Genomic DNA, 22,503 nt, shown 5'->3' on the forward strand with positions numbered 1-22,503 from the left:
CAAGGCAAAGGCACAGAGAAAGGTAGAGAGGAAATCAGTGACCTTATGCTGAGTAATCGTAGCAAGCTGTATCCTCCTTCCAACAGTACATCCCTCCCTCTCTCCCTTCCTCATCCATCCCTCCATTCCTCCTCATCCTCTTCCTCAGCCTCTCTCATTGGCTCACCTCTTCTTTTTTTCTCCCTCTCTCAATCTCCCCTTGATGTGTCCTTGACAATGCGGCAAGCTGTTCTAGCTTTCCTTCCTCCTTCCTCACCCCTCACACCCCCACCGCACACACACTCCGTTTTTCTCTTCTCATCGTTTCACCTCCTTGTCCTTTCAGTCTCTTCAATCTGAATATAATACGCTCATACTGCAATGCTGGGGTATCCATATCTGTGTGTGTGTGTGTGTGTGTGTCTGTCTGTCTGTCTGTCTGTTTGTGTGTGTGTGTGTCTGTTTGTGTGTGCATAAGCAATTGTGTAAAACAAAGACAGAAACATCCCACTTTGTGTTGGTTTACCCCACTCCTCTGCATACTGTATCATATCACATATGAAGCTCAGTATCAGCTGCATCATAGTGTATACACATGTGGTACATTTACCCTGAAGTTCATCCCTCAACATTATCTATTTGTGTAATACTGTAATACAAATTCTATTTAAAATACTATTGGTGATACTAGTTCTCTCTGTATATATTTCCTATCTTTCTATCTGATCTGCTAATTCATGTTGCCTCTTTGTGATTCTTTATTTCATTGTTTTATTGTAGTCATAATGGGCAGCGGCAGCAGCTTTTGTTGTACTGTCAAAAGCCTCAGATCAGGAGCAGAAAATATCTTGAGCTGTGAGCTTTCCTCTTTCCACGGTGTTTTCAACACATCGGATTATAAAATCTAAATTTCAACTTTTTTTTTTTTAATCAAGGTGTGCACTTGTTATATCATAATGCTCACAGTGCAGCAGACCTCCATTGTCAAAGCTTTCAAATCTAAAGGTACAATTTGTAGGAAGCTGCCAAAATTCAAAGGTAACTATAGGGAGCAGCAAAACCACTAGCTGCTTCTCAACTATAATCTTTTCGAGTACTTTTGGCTGTAGTGAATACATGCCCTCAGCAAGTAGCTCAGCTAGCTGTTGTTACTACCTTGGATGACATAGTGGAGGAGTTACTAAGGGCAACTGGGCACAGTCACTTGGCCTCCCAGTGACCACAGTTGGACAGAGAGAGAGAGAGAGAGAGTCAGGCATCAGCAGCTGGTGAAAACGGCGTGTAGAGCTGGATTATTTTCAGATCTGACTCTGTGAACTTAAGTTTTATTTGGACCAAACCAGAGGTTACTGTTGGAAGACAAACCAACACTGTTCTGGTGAGTTTTAGTTTGTTTATGTCCAGTTTCCTAATGGGGCAATTAAGTTCATCTTAGTTCAGTAAAACATAGTGACTTGAATTTGGTTGTACAGTTGTATTTTTTTGTTGATTAAGTAAAACAGATGTAAAGATATGTACTTCCTTTTCTTTTTCCCAGTTTATTGTGGCCAACTCAATGTTTTGTTCATGTAAAGTTTACATGATGTGGTAAATGTAAGTGGGTGATGTTGTTACTCTAAACCTGAGTGAATTTTGTGGTTTACCTGTGTGTGTGTGTGTGTGTGTGTGTGTGTGTGTGTGTGTGTGTGTGTGTGCGTGTGTATGTGTGTGTGTGCGTGTGTGTGCGTGTGTGTGTGTGTGTGTGTGTATGTGTGTGCATGTGTGTGTGTGTGTGTGTGTGTGTGTGTGTGTGTGTGCGTGTGTATGTGTGTGTGTGTGTGTGTGTGCGTGTGTGTGTGTGTGTGCGTGTGTATGTGTGTGCATGTGTGTGTGTGTGTGTGTGTGTGTGTGTGTGTGTGTGTGTGTGAATAGTCCAACATCACAAAAATGAAGAGTAATAAAGGGATATGAATTAGTTAAATAAGTGAAATGACTACTGAAAGGCTGTGTATTGTGTTGAGAGAAGAACTGTTGTTCATGCAACATAATACAGCTCCTCCTGCATACTTCACAGGAGAGTTGGTCCAGACTGTGAAAAGTTAGCTATCAGGGACAAGACAGGCTGAAGTTACAATTAGAGATGCACCAATCGATCGGCAACCGATCGCAATCGGCCGATAATGCCCCTATCGGTTTTGATCGGAGTTCTCAAAATAGATCACATCAGGCCGATCAGATGACGTTTAAGTATAAAGACAGTGCATTAACTACATGCAGGGAGGGAATTTCATGGCCGCCGTTGCCCCGCGCCACAGTGTCCTCTGTGCCCCTGGCCCGGTCAGCGTAGCGGGCTTGCCTTGAATTACAGCCACCTGAGTGCACAGTAGTCACTCACAGTAACTTCAGTGAGTCCGCGGTTCGCACAGGTGGAGTCTCATAATCACGATGATCTCACGTGAAAGCCTCTCAAACAGCAGCAGCGTCTCAAAACAGAAGAACGAAACTTACAGCACAGCGAGCGAGCGCAGCCGGTTTTGACATGATACGTAACTGACTTATGTGGTAGGATTTAGTCCGGTAAAGTTGGAAATATATTCACAGATTCGAACTTCCCGGATCAATAACTCATAAGTGCAACCTTGTTAAAACACAAACGACGGCTCTTTCCTACCGTAGTGAGGAAGACAACGAGCTACAACCGTATTTTCATCTAAACGAGCGTCTGGACATTAACTCTGGTCTGTATGGTCAGCCAGCTGTGAGACACTCGTCTACAAAGTGCAACACCGAAAAGAGAAACTAGAAAAAATATTCAATAACTTCACTATTATTCAGAGTGTAGTGTCACCAAAATCACTCCACACATCAGTGGTCTCCTGCTGTTATTCTACAATTTTTGTTTGGGAAAAATGTGCTTTGCCATAATTTGGGGGAATTTCTATTGGGAGAAATATTCAATAACACTAATATTCAGTGTGGTGTCACAAAACCCACCTCACCCTAACCCTACTTAACAAAAACTACTTTCTAATGTAACTTTAACTTGATTTTGGTATAAAAAAAATGTTTTAATACACAATCCATGTCTTATTATAAATTAGGATGTTATGGTATCAGTCTGAAAGGTAAATCAACACATTTTACTCAGTGGCCTTTGTGCCCTGTCATGTGGCCTTGGTACCCCTAAAAAAAAAGTGCAGGCCAAATGGACTTGCCCCTAAAATGACAAAATTCCCACCCTGACTGCATTCCCACTAGTAAGCTACAGTTACTCTATGTAAGCTGAGTCCAAGTTGTCTCTAAGAGTCTCTAGAGTGGGAAATATTGCACATTGCCTCAGCCTGCAATAAAACGGTGGTCAATTCATGATACTTTCTTATCTCCTAATTTTTATACTTAAAAATACAATGTCAATGTTGTGTAAAAAGAATCATTAATTAAATATATGAAAGTTACACAAGACAACAATATAGAAGAATTTATGGATTTGACGCTGTGATCGGTGATCGGCAATATCGGGATCGGCAGATACTGCTTTTGGTGATCGGTGATCGGCCCCAAAAATCCTGATCGGTGCATCTCTAGTTACAATAGCTTTTATCCCAGGATCTCCCAGTTATTGGTTTGAGTTGCAGATCTGGAAAAGTATTCTGCTCGTGGACAGAAAAAGAGAAAATAAGTAGAATCACGAAATGTGTAACTCAGAATGGGGAATAGTTCATCTTAAATGGAAATGTGTTAATTAAAGGGAAAATAATCAGTAAACCTCAGCAAAACCATCTTAATAATGAGTAAACATATATATATAAAAAAAACTTGTTAATGTGATAACAACTCAACTCACTCCTAAGTTACTGTGAGCTGACAAAGTGTGTTTTTTTTCCCCCCACATATGAACATTTCACTCCCAGGAATTCATGTCAGAAATTAATTTCACACCTTGACCAGACATGGTCCAGCCACATACTAGGATTTTACTTAGTCTTGTTTCTCATTTTGTTTTGTTTTTTTTAAATTGACATTTGTATTAACTTCTCGGAAAATTATAGATGGCTCTTGATGAAATGCCATTCTATTTTTCTGAATGTTAAAAAGCTAAAATTCTGGCAATATCTTACAGTTTGCTCCTTCAATGTGGATCGATTGTTTTATGAGGTCAAATCATGCATTGGGTAACATGCATGAAAACAGTTCACTGAAAGCTGCTGTTTGTCTTTTACAAGGTAGACTGAGTAACAACAGCAAATTAACAGAAAAAGCACACTCCAATAATCAGAGAAAGCTTTTGCCCACGGACAACCTGGACTAAATGGATTTCACCATAGTTTTAAAGCTGCTAAGTGGTACAATATTCAAAAGTTTAAGTTCAGCCTTTAGATTGCCCCATGCCGTGGATGCCAAACCTAAAGGCTTTCTTTGTCAATTCAGTTTGTTTTCTGGGAACAAAAAAATTGCAAAATGTCAAGAGAATGAAGACTGTGATTTTCATGTTGCAAGTTTAAAAGAGAAGATAAGGAAACAGAAAGTGTGTCAAGAATGGCTCTGTAAATAAAAACATAACAGTAGCTGAGGCAACATGCACCTAGAGCAGACCATTTTGAGTATAGCACAAATGATAAGTAAGAGAACCAGTTTTTAGTGAATCTCAGAGCCATCTGATACATGCTATATATTAATATAATAAACTTTATTTATTGGGTGCCTTTGAAAAAAGAGTTTACAAAGTGCTTTAACAAACAAGCAAAAGCAGGAAACAAGATGGAGACTTTATTTTATTAAAGACTTTATTTTATTAAAGTAAAATAATCAAAATTATACAAAATAATCATCATCAAAGTTAAGTTTCTTTAAAAGAGGTTGGACCACTGCATATCTAAAAATAGATGGAAAATTACCATTTGAGAATGAGCTGTTAATAATCAATAAAAAACTGGGCCTAACTGTGTCAAAAACCTCTTTGAGAAGTTTGATGGGGATAGTGTCTTGGCTGCACATGGTTGATTTTATGTGTAAAATCATTTCTGATAAAAATGACCACAATACAGGTTTAAAATCACTCAGACAACTTTGAATGTGCCTACTGGCATATAAATCATGGTTGGGGAATTATCTGTTGTCTCTGTGATAATCAAAAAACATCTAACTTATTGAAAGAAAATAAGTCATGACATAAAAATCATTTTTAAGAGATCAGATGTTAAAAAACAAAATTAAAAGGAGTACAATTGAGAGCAGATGGTGACACAGAATGTAGAGGAACTTGGATTCAATAGTAATGGTTAGCTGCAGAGGGTTGTGAAATTGAACGTGCTGGTGTAGGTCTACGGGAGATGATGATGGCTATAGAAGAACCACCATCATCTCCTGTAGGAAATAACAGCAGAGATAGCCAGGGAGAGCAGGCCACGGATGCCTCCCAGAAGGCCACAGCTGCAGCTGACGAGCGGTGGAGCACCTACCCCTGGGACGAGCAGGTGGAAAGCAGAAGGTGGCAGGTTAAATGTGCAGTCCTCAGCAAAGGAGGAGCCTCCAAGCAGCTCGGGAGTGTAGGCCTGGACAGAGGAAAGAGGGTCATCCAGCTGGATCCTTATTGTAGAGCTTGGTCCATCCCCATTCTCCACAGTTTAGGAACTTGTTGCTCAGCAAAAGAGTGTCAGATGCAAGCAGGCCTTAACATGGACCCACAGCTCCAGGATGCAAGGAGTGGAGCAAGCTTGAGACTTGCGGTCCAGACAAACACCTTCACATTGAAAGTTTGACAAACAAACACTGTCCCTCCACTTTGACTGTGTGTGAGTATCAATGATGTGAACACAGAGTCCATGGTCGTAATTTGGTTTTCCTTTTCCCTGCCACTTGTCACAAAACCAAACATGTCCTGCCTTATGGCAACTCTAAGAGGACACATTACTTTTTGTGTTCTCTGTTGGAGGGCCTTTTAAACCACAATGTTGCAAGGGTACAGGGCTCAAAATTCAATGACTTTCAGCCAACTGCGATGAACAATGGCACTGTCCATTAGCCAAATCCTATACTAATCACCTCTTTTGGAAACAAAGCTGACAAACAGTGAAGAAAACAAAAATGTAGTTTTTGTAATTTGAAGGAGCTAAAAGCTAACGCTTCAGCTAAATTCACACAAAATCCAGCAATGTGCGCCTTCCTGCAGGGTTTTGCAGAGGTGTGGATGTGCCTGTTTGTGCATTCTAGTTATAAAGGTGCACTATGTCATTTTAAGAGGGTAGTGTTTGTGTAAGCAGGAGCCTTCCAAGTAGCTACTTTCCTAGCATCAAACATTCATCTGAGGCCCTTATTTCCCTCAAGGACAGCTTGTTTATATGGAAATATATCAAATAACTATTTCTGTTTGTATCATTACCTTGTTATAATGTTAAAACTACATAGTGCACCTTAAATATGACATTGGCAGGTTGTTTCCTCATGGTTATAAGTGTTGATATATAGATAGTTTATTTATTAGATATAAATATATATCAATGGATATTTAGTTAGTTATTCATACACCTTTGTTTGGATATTTTATTACTGAAGCTGCCCATCACACGCTGCAGCGCCCACTAACACAAAGACATTCTCAAACTGTGGAAAACACTGTTTTCTATCAGTGTTAGCACTTGGTAACACCATGATTACAGTCCACATAGTGCAAAAGAAGCCCATCCAAGTGTGTGTTGAGCAGTGTTTGGTCGTGTTTGTAGGTGCTGTTTGCCAACTATGCTTTGTAGGGACAACTGCAGATGCATGACTGTGTGTGTGTGTGTGTGTGTGTGTGTGTGTGTATGTTTGGTTTGCTGGGACCTGCTGCACTGATTCCTGATCAGCACACAGTGTCAAATTAGCAACACTCCACACGGACTTAACGTAACTCAACACCCACCTACTCTCTCACCTTTTCTCCATCTCTCTCTTTCAGGCACAAAGACAGTAACACACACGCACACTCACACACACACACACACACACACACAGTCATCCCGTAGACTTTGCTAACATTTGAACACACTTTCATTTCTCTTCTCCTCCATTCACCCTCCTCTGTTCCACACATCTCCATCTCACAGTTCTCAGTCATCTTTATCTCTTTCTGACTTTCCGAGCCAACTTCTCACTGCTGTTGTGTTGCTAGGTTACGAACTAGATCAATGAGTGGGCGTAGTGTGGTACCACACCCCTGTTAGAACATACAAGCATGTGCAGGCACAAACACTCTTAAAACATAGTAACCAAAATTCTACCCTCAGAAGTCATTACAACTCTTTTCTTGATACAATCGTATAAACTGTGTGTGTGTGTGTGTGTGTGTGTGTGTGTGTGTGTGTGCGCGTGCTCGTTCACCAGATCAGTCCAACTTTGGAAGAAATTTCCTTAATTTCTTCTTTTTTTTTTTTCTTTTTTTTTTTAAACCTTTGCCACCATGACTTGCTGATTACTGACAAAGAAAACTAACTTCATAATACAGTTTTCTCAATTGTTTACACACAAATACTGGTACTTGAAACAAAATGACCACAACATGTAACTCATGCACCAACCCCTTGAACCAATTCTGCTAAACTACAAACACAATTCCTGCATTACATCAAATTGCAGTTCTAAAACACACTTTTTTCAAAACACTACACACAATTCTCTGCATTTGGCACAATTTTCATGAAGAAGATCTCTTGTTTTCACAAGGAACACACTGTCATTCAAAATTCTAAAGTTAATTACCCTACTACGCACACTAGCCCTTTTTAGAAAGAAAAGGCGGCACATTTGCTCCAAGGTAAGGGTGGCATTGTGCCGCCCCGTCTCTCTAATACATAGACGTAATATTCCTTCTTTTCCAAAAGCCGCCACCAGGGTAGGGGTAAACATGTGACGTGACATGAAGCACGAAGTTGGGCTGTGAACAGTGACAACGAATTTGTCTTCAAAATACAGTTTTTGCCAAATTCTTACACACATGTTACAGACTTTGGCTCACTGTGTCATAACTTACTACTTTGGATGGTTTTTGAAAGTCTCATACAGATTTTTTTTGTGTGTGTGAAGGATGTATCCACTACAGTTGATCTAGACACATGAAAACAAAATGGAAACGCTTCAGAATTTTTTTTAGTTTTTCAGGATTTTGCAAATGTAAAAAAAAAGAAAAAAAACACAAGACATGGTACAACTAGAATGTTCTACAAAACATAGTGTTGCAAGGGAATGATTAGAAGGCATTTAGGCTATGGATCCTGTCTCCTGTTGGCATTTGGCCACATCACCTCATCCACATCACAGGCAATGTCCTCCCTTGCCAAGCAACGGGGGAAATATCGCCTTGCATGCCGTATCCAACCCTGTATGGACCTCACCTCAATGTCGCCACATGCCTTTTCCATGGCTTGTAGAAGAGGCATGCGAGCATGTGGCGGTGATAAACTTTCCAGCGCCATGCTGAAAAGAACTCCTCCATTGGACAAAATGGGGTGTATGGTGGCAAGTTGAGTGCAATAAATCTATTATGATTGGTGAACCAGTCCTGCAGGGTTTCCCTTACATGTAATTGACTGTGGCGCACCGCCACGGCAAAATAAAAACCGCCACACCTTCAAAATTCAGGCATAAATAAATCCAGTGTTAGAGAAAGGAAATATTTTACCGTCGTCTTCCACCGCAGTCTTTGACGTTAACTAGCATGTTGGATATTTCGCTTGATAATTAGCTAGAGGATTAAAATGGTCACTTAGAGCGGAGTCCTGCACGGGTCACCGCATCCGACCAGTTTTCCGACACAACTTACATTCCGTACCCGAGCCGACCCAGTATAAATTGATACCGACGCCAGAAGGAAAATTGGACGGACGCAATTTTTAAAAGTGAAAGTAAGACAGCGTAGAGGGAATGAGTTCTGGGAGGGCGCAAGCACGCATGAATGAGCTCATATGAAATATAAATGCTTATCATTTGTGTCGCTAATAATGACTGATGATAAGTGACGCCTTGAGAATGGCAATCGTAAAACCCGACCCACCTCTCCAGGCGTCCGCATGTCCTGCATCTGTGTCCGACACAGTACATTATTTTTCACCCGTGCAGGACTCTGACTTAGATAACTCCTCTCAAATAATAAAAATAGCATTTCTTTACAAGATTAGAGTTCATGATGGCTGTGTGAGAGCATTATAACCAGAGAAAAAAAAAGAAATTCCCTAAGTAGCCTATGACATAAGTATAAATATTACAGTATGATAACCCGCGTGCGCGCCACAGTGTCAAAAAATACTGAGGAAACACTGAGTCCTGAATAGATAAGCCCGATGAAAACTGACATCCCAGATGACAACAAATTGGGGCTGCTCTGGCCCCTCACATCAGGTGTATTTGTAGTGCTATGGCTTAGACTGATTGGTCTACAATTAGATTTCAAATGTTTCATGTGTGTCAGTCTGTGTGCTTTTCCAATTTTAGTTGTGTTTTGTATTTTAAATAGATGTGTTTTCCCAATGATTGCATGAGATTTCCTTTTTGAACAATGTAGCTTATGTAAAAAACAGTGTGTAGTGTTTTGCAAGAAGTGTGTTGGAGAATTTCAAACACAGTGCAAAGCATATATTGTGTTTGCAGGGTTGGTGCTTTTGTTTACACTGTAAGCCCGAACATTCAAAGTAATTAAATAGATAAAGTACTGTAAACTCAAAGTTTTAGAAAAAGTTCTACTTACTTAATTATGTCAAGTTGGTGTAACATGTTGTTCCTTTTTGAGTAATTTTGACTAATCATTTTTGATTAAATGGAACTATTTTATATTCAAGTGAGCATAACTTAAAAACATCACTTAAGCACAACTTAATAGAATTAAGTTATTACATGCTAGGAATGATAAAGTCCTGTTATATCTATAGTTTCAAATAGGGATGACTTAATAATAAATAAAATCAGTTAAGAAAAAAAACAGTAACACTTCGATTGGGACAAATGGTCTACAATGCATTTGACATTAGTGGAGGACAAAATGTATTTGATTTAAGCATCAGTTTACTCTAGCCTATAAGTTTTTTCTTTTTATTTTTACTTAAGTGTTGAGCAGCAGCAGGGATAATGTTTTATTTCGAGTTAATCTCTGATTCACCCTCCGAAGCAGAAGGCGGCGCTAATGTGCATACTACATTGATTCCTTACCACTCTTTGAAAAAACACAGAAGAAGAACATTTTAAACTGCAGAGATGGTTGGCGGCTGGAAACAACAGAAGGCAGAAAGTTCAACCTATGCAGCAGCAGTCAGGGCTTACTGTAAGTTCTGAAGTTGAATATTAATTCACTTTTACTTATTTAACGCCATGGATTGTGATAAACTAAGTTTACAGCAGAGGCAAAACTCCGCTGGCCACCATGGTACTAACTAGCTAACCTATTACAACGAATGTAATGGTCAGCTGCTAGAACTATTGTGCTAACATTAGCCAACCTAATCTTTCAGAGGATCCAACCTCACAAACAGTATATTTTGATATGTGATGAATGTATTTCCCACCATTGCATCTCTCTCTTCCAGTTTCAAGAAGTTAAGACTTAGCCTAATAGTTGAGGAAGATATAACTGGAGATGTGATAAAGATAAATGATATGTCATCTGTTCTGTTCCATGTGTTAGTTTGTGATAAGTCTCTCTTTTTCATCCATTCAGGACAAGTTTGATGAGCTAGAGCTTGATGGTGTTGCCGTGGGCCTCCTTACATCAGTGACCATGATACAAGTCCAGTTCACTACCACCCTGTGAGAATCTCTGTCGTCACTGAAAGGAATTAGCCAGGTCGCCAAAAGCACTTTTATAGCTGATAACGAAAGCTAATTTCATTTGTTTATTATTTATTACAATTTATTATTGTTTTTGATTACTCCAATTATTTTCCTGACTATCTGATTAGTTGTTTGGTCAATATCAGAAATGTGTGACAAATATCTATTTCCTAGGGCCTTAAGTGACCAGGAACACATTTGGAAGGCTAGAATCAGAGAAATTTGAGTAATATGAGAGAGATATTAAGTTTGTTAAACTCAGTGTAATTAAGGCAATAAATTGCCTCAAAAATGTTAAGTTTTGAATCACATGTTTTTAAGCTCAACATTTGTGACTAATGTATCCTTCAAACAATGAAAACACAAACTAATAAATATTGAGTTTGCTTAACATAAAATTGTGTGGTTGTGTACTTATTTTTCAAAGTTCTGTGAAGTTATTCCAGTGGTTTTGAAAACTGGAAACTGTAAGTCATATTAACTGAAAATAATTGAGTTGCCTTAACAGAAAACTTTAAATCATATTAACTGCAAATTTTTGAGTTGAGCTAAATGAGCACTTTGATTTAGCGGTTATCAAAAGGTACAAGTAGCAAGTCATCCAACCTTTAAGTTCTGGAGAATTTTGACTTTTGAGTTCATCAACTCAAAAGGATTGAGGCAATCGATTGCCTCAATTCTTTTGAGTTCTGGTAACTTATTCGGGTTTACAGTGTAGGGCATGGTCACCAAAGTTAGAGGTTGTGATGCTTTGGGCATAGCAACCACTTTTAGTGTTTAGGCATTAGGCAAAAACTGTAATAGCTTTACATTGCACCCCATTGGAGTTAAGAACTGGGTTCTTAGCGGGGGCTTTTAATTTGAAAGTAGTGACCATTCCTAGCTTGCCGCTACAATAACAAGCTAACACAACAAAACAGTTTCAGAGACCGAGGAGACGCTAGCATCTCCTAGATCTCAGCGGCTGTCCAGTTGCTCTTCTTGATGTCCGCGGATAAAGTGATGGACTGACTGCTGTGATCAGCTGTTTCTTGGTTTTAAAACTCCCCGGCTGTGGGTTGCACAACAGTGCAGGTCATCGACACCTTCGCCCATCTTACGCAGAGGCCGGCACATTGACGCCTCGGATTTAGATAGCAGGTGAGGCGGAAATAAGTGTAACCTCCGAGGCGGCAAATCAGCGGACCTAAACAGACCCCCAATTTGCCGGCCTCTGTCTAAAGACTTTGTAATGGCTATTTGACCAAGAAGAAGAGTAATGGAGTGCTGCGTCAGATGATCTGGCCTCCACAGTCACCCAACCTAAACCTTACTGAGATGGTTTGGGATGAGATGGACCGCAGAGTAAAGGCAAAGCAGCCAACAAGTGCTCAGCACCTCTGGGAACTCCTTCAAGACTGTTGGAAAACCATTTCAGGTAACTACTCATGAAGCTCACTGAGAGAATGCCAAGAGTGAGCAAAGCTGTCATCAAAGCAAAAGCTGGCTTCTTTTAAGAATATAAAATATGAAATTCTGGTTTGTTTAAGCCATTTTTTGTTTACTGCATACTTCCATACTTCATAGTTTGGATGTCTTCAGTATTGATCTACAATGAAAAAAATAATAAAAATAAAGAAAAACCATTGAATGAAAACTTTTGTCCAAACTTTTGACAATGTGAAATTAAATATGAACCCTCTTTTGAAGCTGTGACAGCAGACTTGGAGTGCCAATATATTCTACCTATTTCTTAGATGAGTAGGCCTTATTAAAATGAACATGTTACCGCAAAGTCTTTAGATCATCCAAGTGATACTATTTTGTATTGATAAGACGATAGGAAAAGAGATTGACAGTATTTCACTGGGATTCATATCGAGAGGGAGTAAAAAGTGAGAGTAAGATCTATTGTACCGCAGCTACCTATTCATTTTAGGGGACTTGTAATACCAAACATTTTAGTTTTAGTTCATAGTCTTATATCATTTCATCAGATTCAATTCATGTAAAATCTTCATATCACTTTTTTGCCTTTCTTCAAATTTGCAGTTTTATGTTGACCAATTTTCCAGATTTGAGCAATATGAAATCTTCACATATGATGGAGGAATTCCTGATACTGAAAAGGGAGAGTAACTAATTTTTTCTGAGTGTTAGAAATTGCTTTCCTGCCTTACAACATAAACTATTTAACAGAACAAATCTGGATGGCAAAGACACTTGGAAATGTATTTGAATGAAGATGATTAGTATAAAGTCATAAACTCAGTTCATTCCTTATTAATCTGTTATCGGATAAGTGAAACAGTTTTACATTTCTCATAGGATCTACTTTACATCTTCTATATTAAACAAATTTAACTCCCAGCCTTGCCATTATGCAAAAAGATTTTTATCTACATACAGCTTCTTATATACATTGTTTTTGGTCTTGTCCCGTACTCAAATCTTTCTGGGATGGCATTTCAGCAGAAATTCACTTAATTTTCCATCAAAATATAAATGTTCATTCATCCCTATTTCTTATTAATGTTAAAACACTAATTTAAACTACACCTTCAAATGCAATTGAAATAAAAGCACAATCTATGTTTTTTTTTTAAGTTGGCTTTTATTTTGAAATAGACTAGTCACAGGTCCTCAGTGAGGTAACATCTCCTTGATGCTTTTGCTTGTCGATTTCACTACAAATCTGCCACAATTGTCGTCAGTCAGCTCTGCTAACTCTCTGCACTCTAACAGTTAAATGTGACTCCTATTACTCTGTGCTGTGACTCTGCTGCTGGCCCCACTGCTACACAGAGTAGATGCTTTGGGCAGTTTGTTATCATAGCGTCCATCGTCGGACTATCGATAAATCTACAGGTGGGGTGGTGGGCAAGTAATGTAATCAGACTACCATGTAACAACAGGAAGACCAACAACCAAAGCAAGCCAAGTGCAAGGTGCAAAGTGAAATGAGATTGTCAAGACTGTCAAATTGTTTAGCTTTTTCAGCTGTGTTTTAGCATTTGGGTAATATTTTGTCTTGCGTGGAACCTGTTTTTTTTCATAGGGCATTGACTGGCCTTGTTATTTGTTTGTCTTTATTTGTAATTGTTTAGATTTTTTGTGGGGATGTATGTATTTTGGTTTTGTCTTATACTGTATGTATGATGTGGGTGGTTTCACAATGAATTAATCAAATAAAAAATGTGAATCAGTCAGCTTTTTGGCAACTCATTCAACAAGTATTTGCTATCGTTAGGTCTGCAGATAATTATTATTTTCATTATAAATTAAAAGGTAAGTTCACCCAGAAATGAAAATTCAATCATCATCTTCTCACCCCCATGCCAATGGAGACTTGTTGTTCACAAAACATTTCTGGAGCTTCCCCGCAAAACAGCGTCGCAGCATTCTCCTAAACAACTGAAGTAGCCCTAAAGCTTTGAGCTTCGCAGCTACAGTGAAAATATGGGAAGGAGAGGAGGACTGGATTTTAATTTTTGGGTGAATTTATACTTTAGACTGTTGATTATTTGTTACAATTCATTGTCTGTGAGTAAGTGAAAGGATGTCTTCATTGCTTGCTTTTATCAATTTAAATGTACATTTCAAAAACAAAGAAATTACAATTACAAAGGAAGAAAACTGTTACTTATAGTAAAAAAAAAAATAACAAATTAAATCCCTTAATCAATCCTTTCTAGTTCATTCTTGTAAAAATCATCCATTTAATGATTTACTCTTCACTTTTAATCCATTCATCCAACATAATCCCTTCATCCACCCATTTTCTCTTTGAATCCAACTCCACCAACAACTGCTTTCTATAGCCAGGATTACACTCAGTGAGTAAAATGTGTTTATTCTGTTTGATAAAGTGCTTTAATTTCATCATGCATCTTCTCTGAAATGTGTTGTGCTATACTGAAATTATTGCTTTTCTGCATCCAGTCTACGTGTTTATTGTTAATGCATAATGCCTCGATGAGTTTTTGTGATCTAACCATTTTGTTAGCATGTTTGTGTTGCAAGAATAACATTTATCGTGATTGGTGACCACATATTCTGTTTGAGCCAAATGATGATGCTATAGAATTAAGACAGTACACAGTTTGCAGCAACTACACTAATGCAGTGGTGCAAATATGTGACTCTACCAAAGAGTATAATGTCAGGGATCCTTCCACTTCATCCTTCATCTCATATCAGTGAACCAGTTGTCCCTGCTAACCTATGTACATTCATTTTCTACAAATCCATCCATCCACCTAGCCGGCCAGCAATCTGCTTACCCATTGATTTATCTACACATCCACCAAAACACTACTCCATCAGTCTATTTATACAATTGGGCTTTCACCCATTCATCCATACATCATATACATCTCTATTATTAATCCACCCATCCATCCATCCATACACCAATCTACTTTCCCAGTTTAACCATCCATAACCAACTGCTTACCCTCAGTGGGGCTGGTCTGTAGTCTCTGGCAGAGCCCCTCTGTGTCTCCATAGCTGTCCTGGACCTTCTGCAGGGCGTCGACCCCTCGGAGCTCCATCAGCTCCCTGAGCTCGTTCACCGTGACCACGAAGTCTCCCCCTGCATGGCTGCCATCTGTCCTTCCTCCTCCTCCGCCCCCACCTCGAGTCCCTTTGGGATAAAACTCCACAGCGCTATTTGCCATTTCACCCATCGTAGCTGTTGTTGACATTTCAGGATGGGGTTTTTTTTTTGGTCCTCCTTTCTCTGCGTAGTGTGTCCTCAACTCACTTCCCCTTTTGTTTGATTGGTGGAGGGCTGTTCATGTGCTCAGAAGAATCTTGGTACAGTCTTGATTTCTTACTTAAAATTGTGCAATTATAATATGCTGTGCCTAAACCCTCAGGTTATTCTATGGACAATGAAGGGGCGTTGGCTGTGAATTTCTTCTCCCAACAACCTTGGCCTAGCCTCCCACTGCTCCTTTAATTCTTCATAACAAGAGGAGGAGGAGGAAGGTGAGGGGGATCAAGGACAGCGAGCAGGGGAACGTCAGAAGCGTAATGTCTGAATGAATCCAGCTTTCTTTTACTTTGTCTCCTCTGCAACTCCGCTCTTTCCTCGTTTCTGTCCCCCTCCCTCCAGGGTCACGGCCAGTCCATGGACGGATGGATGGACGCGCTGACAGACTCACAGACCAGGATGGACAAATGATGGACAGATGGAGAGAGGGGCAAGCAGGGTAAAGGCGGCTGATAAATCAGAGAGAGGAAATGGGTCCAGTTCAGAGGTAGCTACTGCTTCACCACCAGGACCTAAGAGAGAGCCAGGAAGAGATAACACATTACCACTCAGTTTTATTGATCCAACTGACTATCACTGCATCAAGTCATTTCTGAGGCAACACATTACACACAGTAATTTTAGAAAAGGGGTGCAAACATGATACATTTGACAGCATAACAAGAGGATTAGCAAACATTTCTCAATTATAAGATGTATCACAATGTGGATATAGAAGATTCTGCATCAATGCAGACACAGCATAAATGAGAGATTGCAGCTTATGTTGGTTGTTGATTTTCTGGCCTTGGCTGGATAATAAAGTTGTAAAGTTACATCACAACATTGCTCTCATGCTGTCAATTGTGCTCAAACTCATGTTAGGAGATATGCAGGAGGGGGGCAGAAATCGCCAGTGAGGAAAAAAAAACACAGAGCCGTGTGACATCCACGACTTTCAATGTGCCAGTATCAGCTCACACAGATACTGCTACTGACAAGAAGCAAATTCTATATTGCAGACTGTTGTAGTCTGATAATTGAAAGGACTTTCTAAATAAAAAGGGAATTTAAATGATGTAAAAGTAGCCGTGTGCAACCATATAAATAATGGCAGATACCAGATATTGACAATCATTGACAGGTGAACCGTAATCACAACCAGTTGTAAGGCCACTGTAGATTCACCCGTATAAAAATTAAATTGAAACCAATACTGTCATAATATTATCTCACAAAGTGAATATGGTTTGTTAATACATCCAGCAGATACTGAGCAGAATTGGCATTCATTTGGAGGTGTGTTTTTGTTCACCTGATAATAAATCCAAGCCCATTATTCACTCCGACTCTGAGGAAGAAAAATAGTGCTCTTTGGCTAATAAATGGTTCTCTCTGATCACCAGCTGCTTGATCTCTGTGTCTTTCTGCTGTTTGGTACCATGCAGGTAGCTGTAGCATTACTAGCGAACATGTTTGAAAAATTAGACCTTCCCCATCTCTCTCCGTTGTATAAACAAGCCTGTGGACGACTGGTTGAAGTTAGCCCCATTCACGCTGCCTTTGAAAGCCGTCTGGGGGACAGTTTCATTACGATGGTGTTAACAGTCTGACCAATAAACAGATCCTTCACTCATGAAGTAAAAGAAAAATGTCCCACACTTGAACCCACAAAGCAACATTACAGGAACAAACAACAGTAATGTGGTAACTGGTAGTGCCTTTGACAGCTAATATTGGTATTAGTGAAAGAGCCAGACAGGGTCCGCTGTTTACTGATGGTGATTAAGTGATGTCATTTTGAGAAAAAAATATATCTTTGCCACTTTCCAGGATGCATGGTGGGTCAGGATCTCAATCACAGCACATCATAACCGTATCCATATGACTATAAACAGTTGGTGGGTACATGTTGAAATAAACCAGTGAAACCATTGAAACACATACAAAATAAAAAAAACAAAACACACAGATCTCAATGTTGTGATGTTTGCCATGACGCCTCTTTTGGTTCCGCAGCGCCAGCATGCTGTGTTCAGTGTGAACAAACAAAGCCAGCATAAAAAGGCCTTCGTTGCGGAAATATTGTAGAATCTGTGTGAAAGGGGCTGTTGTTTAATACTGTTGGACTTCAGAGTTTTTTGTGAAGGACTCAGGTGGGTTACCTTGTCTCTGTTTCTGAGCTCCGGGCCCATTGGCTTCTAATCGAGACTTAAATCCTTAAAAACACCTCACTAGGGCTCTTGCATGCACTGGTGCACCCAATAATACATCTTCATTTAATTTCTTAACATACGTTAAATTATTGTTAACAAAAATAAAGGAGCAGATAAATGTTCTTCATTTAATTTAAGAAATGGCCAAAACCTAAACAGTTTGAAAATATATTCTCAAAGTGCTGACCACAATGCTTATAGCAGCTTTAAATGATCTAAAAGATCAAACTTAGTGTTAAAACTACACACTGTAGAGCTCGCTTTGTGTCTCACACATACACAAAGATGTACATGACATGAGCAAGTGGTATATAAAATCCATGCTGAGAAAATAATCTACAGAAAATGTGTTTCCAGGCTAATGTTTATTCAAAGAAAGCTATGGATACCTCCATCTGGTTGGTGCTTGTTAAAAAAAATACTTTTATGTCTCCCAGTGCAACAGTGTGGTTCATTGATGTGTCTAATAGATTGCATAATGGGGTTTGTGGGATTGTTGATTATACAAAAAATAAAGATTATCAGTTGGTTTTCTGGGTTAGCCCAGATAAAGTTAACAGTACAGGTATGTCCAGTTCATCCACTGTGACACAAACAACGTCATGCCTGGACTTATCCACATGCCTTACAGGTGTGATAACAATTCATGTTCAGTCTAATAAAAAGCTTGTGAGACCTGAAAAAAAGACATTTCCTGAAGTTAGCTGCTCTTGTTGAATCTACTGAAAAAACTATTTCCTAATCACTGAATTAACATTTCAACCCATCCATGGAACTGATTTAATTAGAATAAATCTGACACCGATAGCGTTCAGGACTGCTGAGTAGAACAGCGACTTGCTTTCCTTCAGCCACACTGATTGAGCCCAACCTTCTTCCCACATGAGCAATTAGTGCTGCCTGTAACTAAAAATGTTCATCATCACAATACTGATTCTGACAACATATTCAGATTTCCCTATTAGGGTATTTCACATAAGGACAAGCAGGAAAAAACAGAAGTAAAGCTCATCATTAATTCCTTTTTTCCTCCCTCCTCTCCACTCTTCACTCTCCCTCACCTCCCTCTTCCTCTTGCATTTCTTCCCTCCCTTTTTTCATCTCTTCCCTGCCATGCCTCAATCCTGACTGAGAGTGTTAGTTTATGTCTGAGTCACCCTGCTTTGCCTTTGAAGCTTCCTCTTGCTCTCCATCTTCTCTTATTTGCCTGCTTTCTTATCTATCTATCTATCTATCTATCTATCTATCTATCTATCTATAGGTTTTCTGTCAGTTTTTGCTTGCCTTGTCTTGTGGTGTCTCATTGCTCGTTATTATTTTACCTTCCTCTTTTTGCCTACTCCTGACTCTCATTTTGTCGTGTTCCCTGTCTATCTACTTCCTGCTACTGCAATCATTTATTTACTCAGCCAGTCGCACATTTTCTTCTCAGCCTGATCTCTTACTCACTGGTTCTGTCTGATTTTATAACACTCACGCAAGAAAACACTCTTCTGTTCAGCCTCCCAACTACTGCAAATAACTCTGACTGTGTCTCTCTGTTTGTCCCATAGCTTTGATGTGTACAGTGCACACATGTATGTGTGTGCGTCTGAGAGTCTGTATTACAATAAATTGCAAGAAACAAAAAAACACTGTTTTCTAATTTGTTACGTTTTCCTAACTCTTACATACACACACACAAAAAAAAAAATAATAAGTTCCACTGTAACAGGATGCAAACATCACGAAGTACAGTAAACACACAAAGACACTAACACTCATGCCCAGAGACATCACCTATATGATGTCTGTCATGACACACACAAATTTGTCATACACCACAGTCCTTTCAAAATAAAAGTCAGAGTAGGAGGGACAGGGCTGTCCTGGCTGAAAATGTGTTTGAACATGAAAAGAGTCACATAAAAGGTCACCGAAGTCCTCAGCAGCCTGCCCATTTATCCTTGCTGCTAGCTGTGCACCTCCACCGTCCCTCAGGGGTCGCAGAAATGTGATTGTTTTTTGTGTTTTTTTTGTTCTTTTCTTTTCTTTTTTCTAGAAGGAGCTCATGCGTATGGTTTGTGTGTGTTTGCATGTGTGTGTTTGTGTGTCTGTATGATTGCGTGTGTTACAAGCGCGTGACACAAAAACATGTGTTACTGTCAGCACTCCTGTTGCACCCAATTGTCATCCTAGATGACCATGTTCACATTACTTCTGTGTGTGTGTGTGTGTGTGTGTGTGTGTGTGTGTGTGTGCGTGTACTTTTCAGTATTTCATCTCTCCTCCTACACAGGCTAGTCTGTGGTCCACCTGTGCACCTGCAGTCCCACTTTCTGACAGGCATCTGAAGGGTCACCTTTAGCAGAGACCTTCTATTATCTGGGCTGCTGCCGGCCGTCACTGGCTCGGCGCCAGTCACACACTTCTGTAATGCCCAGCGGGTATAGCACACTTAGAATTCGACACAGTCAGTGGCTGGAGCTATTAAAGGTGAGCAGCCAACAGGATACAGATATCTGCATTACTCTTGAGCACATTGAGACAACTGGATGGTGCCGGTGATGAAGAGGATGATGATGGCGATATGATTATTTGGGGGGGGGGGGGTAGAGGGAGAGAAAGAAAGTCCTTGCAAAGACTGATCCATGTCCACCCTGATGTATATCCATCTCTCTTAAAGGCATGCAAAGACACACACATTCACACTAACAGTGTGTCATGTCCCTCCCAGATGAGCTACTATCCACCTCAACCCAAAGCTACACACTCACACACTTCATTCAAGGAATGGCCCCATTCAACAGTGTGTTACCCACACAAAACGACCTTTCCTGGTCACCTTCAGACGTGCCTGAGCTTCATCCCACTGTTCATCCTGGTCCTCAGCACATACATGGCAACAAGAGGAGGTCCTGGATAACGCTGAGAACTGCACCGAACGCCTACTAATAATGCAAGGAGAAACTGACCATGGTGCGCCACTTCCCTACCCTGTGTCCCTCCGCAAGGTTACCGGCCCGGCCACCGCTGGCCCGCTCTGCTCGGCCCGACTCACATCTACTCTGCGCCGGGCAGCTTTTGAAGGTCCCTCCGGCCAGAGATCATTCCGTGATCAAACCGACAACCCCGCAGCTCAGCGCTGCAGGTGCGACGCGCCGTAACCGAGACAAACAACGCAACTGATAGCCGGTAGCCTACAGCCCGGTGCATACTGGAGGCAAGCGACAGCCCTCCATCAAGTGACAGGACACGGGGACGGGGACGGACAGATATTATCATTAGCTCTACACGCGCGCCCAAGCACATTCATGCGTGCACGCGCGCACACATACTCCCTCACAATGTAATCGCGCTGTTTGCCAGGGTATTATGGTATGCCCTCCTGTATAGGCTATCATTACAGCTGTGTCAGGCCTGTGCTAAGAAATTCCCCATAAGGCCTGTTTTACATTCTGCCAGTCCGTTCGAAACCTCCCTACACGCTATTAATGAAGCGACACATCCCTCCTAATAAAACTGCACCCGGGCACCTGGGGTAAATAACAGTCACGCACGCAGGCGCGCACGGACTCACCGACTCACCGTGCAGGCCGAGCTCAAGGACATCAGCATCAGCGCGCGGGCGGGGAGGCAGAATCCCCGTTAATCTGCGTGTGCGTGGAGCAGAGAATGTCCCGAACCGGATGAGAGGATGCAGGAGGGACCGGGGCTGCGGCAGCAGCCTGGAGTCCGAGGGAGTGGAGGGATGAAAGACGACGACGTTGCTGATGAATATTCCGCTCCGCGCGGTCACCTGACGGCTGGTCGGCGGAGTTCTGCGGCGTTTGCGGGAAAGAGAGAGAGAGAGAGAGGGAGAGAGAGCTAGAGAGAGAGAGAGAGAGAGAGAGAGCGAGTAAGAGGATGCGCCGGGCTGGGGGGCTAAACACCTCCGTTGCGGGGAGGAGGGGCAGTCCGTGTACCTAGAAGAGGGCGAACTGCTCCTGGCGGTGAAAGTTGCTAATTTGATCTAACTCGGTGAACTATTTAGGGCACTGGGAGATAACGAAAAGAAAGAAAGGGAAAGAAACGCTGCGGTGAGAGGAGAAGCTCATGCGACATCTTTGAGGGAGGAGGGGGAGGAGGAGGAGGAGTTGAGCTCAGTCGCAGCATCCGCGAGAAGAACCGAGAGAAGGAGGGGGAGAGGGGTGGAGGACTGCTGCATACGTCACCCTCCACCTAATCGGTGGCGTGATGACGATACCAGACACACCACAGTGCACGCTCTTTATGTTGGGCACTATCAGTTAGTATTGAGAGCCATCTTTTAAAAATACGAAGATGATTCCATACAAGACATTTCCCCAACCATGAGGCCTGCTGTCACACATTTAACACCATCCTGTTCTACTTAAGTGTGCTGGAAAAATGTTAATTGAAGTTAACATACCCACAGTTAGCCTACTCACATATTTATCATATGGCAATAATGAAGATATATATGATTTTAAAAAACCATCAAGATTATAAACCAACATCATTAGACCATTATAGAATATTCAAATACAGTGTTTATCATGCAAGCACAACTTTACACAACATAAACCAAGCCCTGACCAAATACACTGATGTTTCAAATACAGTTTTTAATTTTACATTTAATGAACATTATTTCGAAAAGGCTAAACGTTGTTTCTTTCCATCTACAAACATATTCCAGCATACAGTCACAATTGGTACAATACAATCTATCTCTTTGTAGTATGGTGTCTGCTTTACTACTAAATTAAGCAGAGGTTGCGGAATTTAATCCGAATAATATGGACCACACATATACACGTC

General features: G+C 40.7%; 1 protein-coding gene across 5 annotated transcripts in view; it reads right to left on the bottom strand.

The window, feature by feature from the left end:
• The window catches only part of atp2b3b (ATPase plasma membrane Ca2+ transporting 3b), a 117,685-nt gene extending 95,838 nt beyond the window's left edge, over positions 1–21,847 (bottom strand). For 2 of the 5 annotated variants that reach the window (XM_030423454.1, XM_030423450.1), the window contains exons 1-2: positions 21,268–21,847; positions 15,185–16,017 (exon numbers count right to left, since the gene is read on the bottom strand). In XM_030423454.1, coding sequence (XP_030279314.1) covers positions 15,185–15,434 — 250 coding nt within the window. In that variant the 5' untranslated portion in view covers positions 15,435–16,017; positions 21,268–21,847. Of the gene's footprint in view, positions 1–15,184; positions 16,018–21,259 lie in introns of those variants that run through there. The other 3 variants (XM_030423451.1, XM_030423453.1, XM_030423452.1) reach the window with 3 other exon arrangements.
• Between the last annotated feature and the right edge of the window lie 656 nt (positions 21,848–22,503).

Source organism: Sparus aurata, chromosome 7 (assembly GCF_900880675.1).
Source record: "Sparus aurata chromosome 7, fSpaAur1.1, whole genome shotgun sequence".
In the NCBI taxonomy this organism is placed as follows: domain Eukaryota; kingdom Metazoa; phylum Chordata; class Actinopteri; order Spariformes; family Sparidae; genus Sparus; species Sparus aurata.